Source organism: Gossypium hirsutum, chromosome A03 (assembly GCF_007990345.1).
Source record: "Gossypium hirsutum isolate 1008001.06 chromosome A03, Gossypium_hirsutum_v2.1, whole genome shotgun sequence".
Lineage (NCBI taxonomy): Eukaryota > Viridiplantae > Streptophyta > Magnoliopsida > Malvales > Malvaceae > Gossypium > Gossypium hirsutum.
This window is the reverse complement of record NC_053426.1, coordinates 96,845,140-96,849,058: the sequence shown is the minus strand read 5'-3', so window position 1 is coordinate 96,849,058 and position 3,919 is coordinate 96,845,140. Positions and strand designations below refer to the sequence as shown.

Sequence of the window (3,919 nt, the reverse complement as noted above, 5' to 3'; positions counted from 1 at the left end):
CTTATATTTTAAAATATTTTTTAAAACTATTTTAGTAATTAAATAAATAGAAGAGTATAGGTAGATTATGGAGAGTTAATCTGAAGTATGTTATAAAAATACCAATGTATGTATGGGTGAGAAGTGAGACTCTACTCTATTTATTCGTTGGGTTTTGGGAGTAAAAAGAAGGAACGCAAAAAGGCATGAACAAAAAAAGGGGTCACTTTCTCTAGATTTCTCTCACTATTTATTTACTATAAATACAGGCATATATGCTTATGCTTTATGTTATGCTCCATCTCATCCACCAGAATCCGAATTCCAGGTGCCAAAGCTCCACTGTTCCTTGTTTCCTTGGGCATTTCTCTCTCGAGTGATCTCTTAGATTTAGCCAATGGAAGAAGCATTTAAGACACTAAGCGGCATCACTTTTGTTCCTGACCCTGACCCTAGAGACTCCATTTCCGACCATCCAAACAAGTGTGCCGCCTCAACCACTACTGCCGTTACTCCCACGACATCTAATACCCCCAGTAACAAGCGCTCTCTCAAAGAAAATGGTGGCTCTGGTGGAACCATGAGGTACCGTGGGGTTCGCCGCAGGCCGTGGGGGCGTTATGCTGCTGAGATACGAGACCCACGGTCCAAAGAGAGGCGGTGGCTCGGCACTTTCGATACTGCTGAGGAGGCTGCGTGCGCCTACGACTGTGCCGCTCGAGCTATGCGTGGAATCAAGGCTCGAACAAATTTCGTTTACCCGGCCACCGAGCCTCACTCCACCAACGACCATTTCTTTCCACCTTTCAGCTTCTCCAAGCAGTCTCAGTCATCTATCAGGGATCTTAACTGCATCCGTAATCAGTTCGGGCAATCTTCAAATTGGCCACCGTTTGCTAGCCCACATGCGGGTGACTTCTCCGGCGGTGGGTCTTCCACTCAAAGAAATGCTTCTCTTAACATGATTTTATTTCGCGACTTGTTGAATTCATCTTCAAATTCCTCCCTCCACGCGCCTCCGCATCATTCTCTTCCTGAACATTTCTCTTTCACCAATGGAACTTGTGCTTCTTCGTTTCCTTTCACTTTTTCATCTAATTCTAGCGTTTTGCCTGGTGGTTCCTTGTTGAATTCCTCAATCAACAACACTAGTCCACGAGCAAGCGATAGCATATCTGAATCTTTCACTGGCTCCACCATGACACTTCCTCTCAAGGAAAGCAATTCAAGTCATGCAACTGTCGCCCCTACCACTGATTATATGGAATTCTTCCCGCAGGAACCTTCTGACTCTGGTTTGTTGCAAGAAGTAATTCAAGGGTTCCTTCCCAAACCCGGCTCAAAGAAACAAGATGATTCCGCTACAACCACAAACTGCACTTATCATTCCATATCTTCACCGGTAAATGAGATGACATTGGGTCAGTCCCTGAGTGGGTTGAAGAAGGAGCCTTTAGGTTTTTACGTTGATTACGACAATCAAGCAGTTTCTCAGCAGTTTGAGAGTTTCAATAGAACTACAGCGATGCATTATGCTAACGAAATACCAGCGAAGCATCTACAGTTGGGTCAAGATATGTTGGATGATATCTTTCAGTACCCAGAATTAATGAGTGTCCTTGCAGCTAGGGTTCAAAATGGTTGAGAGCAAGTTCAAAGTTGAAAATAAACAAGTCGAAAGTAGATGCAGTGTTTAGGGGTTTTTTTTTTTTTTAAATCCTGTCGAGTAGTCCAAGTCTTTTAGGTACATCTATAGGAGATTAAAATCGTGATGTTGTTATTATATGATGATAGTATAATCGTCATTATTTGCCAGCGAGTACTAGTTTTATAAAATGTAATGAAATTCCCTGGAGGAAAGCGTAATCTTACTAATCTTTTTCTCTGAGTTACGTATAGCATGTATCTTCTTCTTCTGCTTCTGCTGCTGCTGCTTCAGCATTGGAAATAAGAAAAAAAAATTTAAAGAAGTATTTCTTCTTTAGTGGAAACAAATTCTGAGTGAGGATGGTTTTGAATGTGGTAGGGATATCACAAATTGCGTTGACCTTGGAACTCAAAAGTCTGATATTGTCCGGCTGGCTCTTGGATTCTATGTTTCCTTTAAACATGAAAACGGCATTGCTTAAGGATCTTACTGGGTTTTCTGTTTCCTTCTGAGTTTCGCAAACCCTAACTTACATGAACTGAAATAAGTTGGAAAAAGATAAAACATGTAGAACGAAAGCTGTAATTCATTTTCTTTTTGCTAAATTAATTTATGGTTCAAACTGAAGTAATGATTAAAATAAAAAGACACACAGTGATTGTAATGGAAGTAGATTGCTTTCTTATTTATCCCTTTTTAGTAACTCAAAGTCAATTACATATTCATTAAGGTTTTACAATCAAGCAATTCAATTCTGCATTATTGTTACTACTAGTGAGCGTTAAATTAAATTACTTTTGCAAGTAGCTTTGATGGGCCAATTTCACAGTTGGGAATATCAATTAAAATTTTAGTCCAATTGAAGACTTTAATTTCTTTTATTTTTTTAAAGCTAATTTAACTAAGAAACATGGTTTAAGAATTTGGTATAACTATGGCAAATTGGCTCAACAATCGCTGAGGAGGAAAGTTTTGAGTTGGTATTTTAGCAAAATGATGGTTAATGATTCTTGCTCATGGTGTTGGGAGGAGGTATAGAGTGAGGTTGGTTTCAAGCCATCGAGCACCATACTGTACTAGAAGGTTAGACATGATATGAGATGATTAGACAGAACATTGTCAAGCTCGAAGAGACGATGGATGTTGAGGGTAACTCTTCTTTGTATATATTCTAGGATTAACCTTGTGTGATGTACGTGGTTTGATAAGGTGAAATTGAGATTAAGTTTCAAGTGAATTCACAAGGTCGAGTTTCATCCATTAATTTTATCTTCAAATGTAGATATTAATTGATTTGAGGAGGGTATATAGCAATAAAGTTATTTTACTTATCACTCTTTTTTAAATGTAACAATATACTTATTTTGTAGTATAAAAGATTGGATTGTATCCCTAGCATCATCCTAACCTTTCCCCATTATGAAGAAGTCAACATGGAAAGGGAAAAAGTTTCTGTTCAAGTGATCCACAACCATAAATCAAAACCTTTTTGTCGTTTAAGTTGTAACACAACTTTTGCTCTCTAAGGAAATGTAAATATGAAAATTCAAAATCTTAATCATGTAAAATAAACATAAATCAAATGTGTGACCCATTCAGCTTAATTGTAAAGGAGAAATAAATGCAGAAGACGTAGGCAAACATTTAGTAATGGAATAAATTAGCCTCGAGTACAGAAACCGTGGCCCAAGCAATGTCATGAATATATTTATTTATTAAGGTTATTCACTTATGCGACAAATTTTGTCTATATTGGTTAAATGTGGGCAACGGTATCCATGGACGTCAGCCGCCGAAGGTACGTAGGTGGCCACCTCCACACTCTACATACCAGGAAGACTTCATAAGGCAGAGAGGCTTAGGCCATCTAATTCAACTTTTAATTTAATTTTCTTTTTACATATTAACTTTTAACTAAGACTTCTCTTACGTGACTTTCTTTTTCTTTTCTCAGTCACTCAATTTGGAATTACCAAGCAATGAAAAAGAAAACGATTATTATTTCCATTTCTTCTACCATAATATGAACATATAATATTATGAAAGAATTTTGTTTACTTCCAATTGCATGCATAATTAAAGGAATGACAAGATATTAAGTTTGTACCATAAATTTTTTAATATATGTTCCAGAAACGCAACCTTAATTAATATAATGACTATCTAATTATATTTACGCAAATTAATCTAAAGATTTATCTTTAAATAACATAGGTAATAGTTTTGGTTGTCACAAATTTATATACTTAAATGCTTATTTTTGTTAAATTAATATCATATATGATTTTTACA

The 3,919-nt window shown here is 36.7% G+C and overlaps 1 protein-coding gene across 1 annotated transcript; it reads left to right on the top strand.

Annotated features, from left to right (window-relative positions):
* Window positions 1-376: 376 nt before the first annotated feature.
* Window positions 377-1,624, top strand: LOC107887683 (ethylene-responsive transcription factor ESR2). Its single transcript, XM_016811921.1, has one exon. The coding sequence runs from the start codon at window positions 377-379 to the stop codon at window positions 1,622-1,624; it is 1,248 nt and encodes a 415-aa protein (XP_016667410.1).
* The last annotated feature ends 2,295 nt before the right edge of the window (window positions 1,625-3,919 follow it).

Coding starts and splice junctions, on each gene's coding strand:
- LOC107887683 (XM_016811921.1), top strand. CDS start 377: ATGGAAGAAGCATTTAAGACACTAAGCGGCATCACTTTTGTTCCTGAC.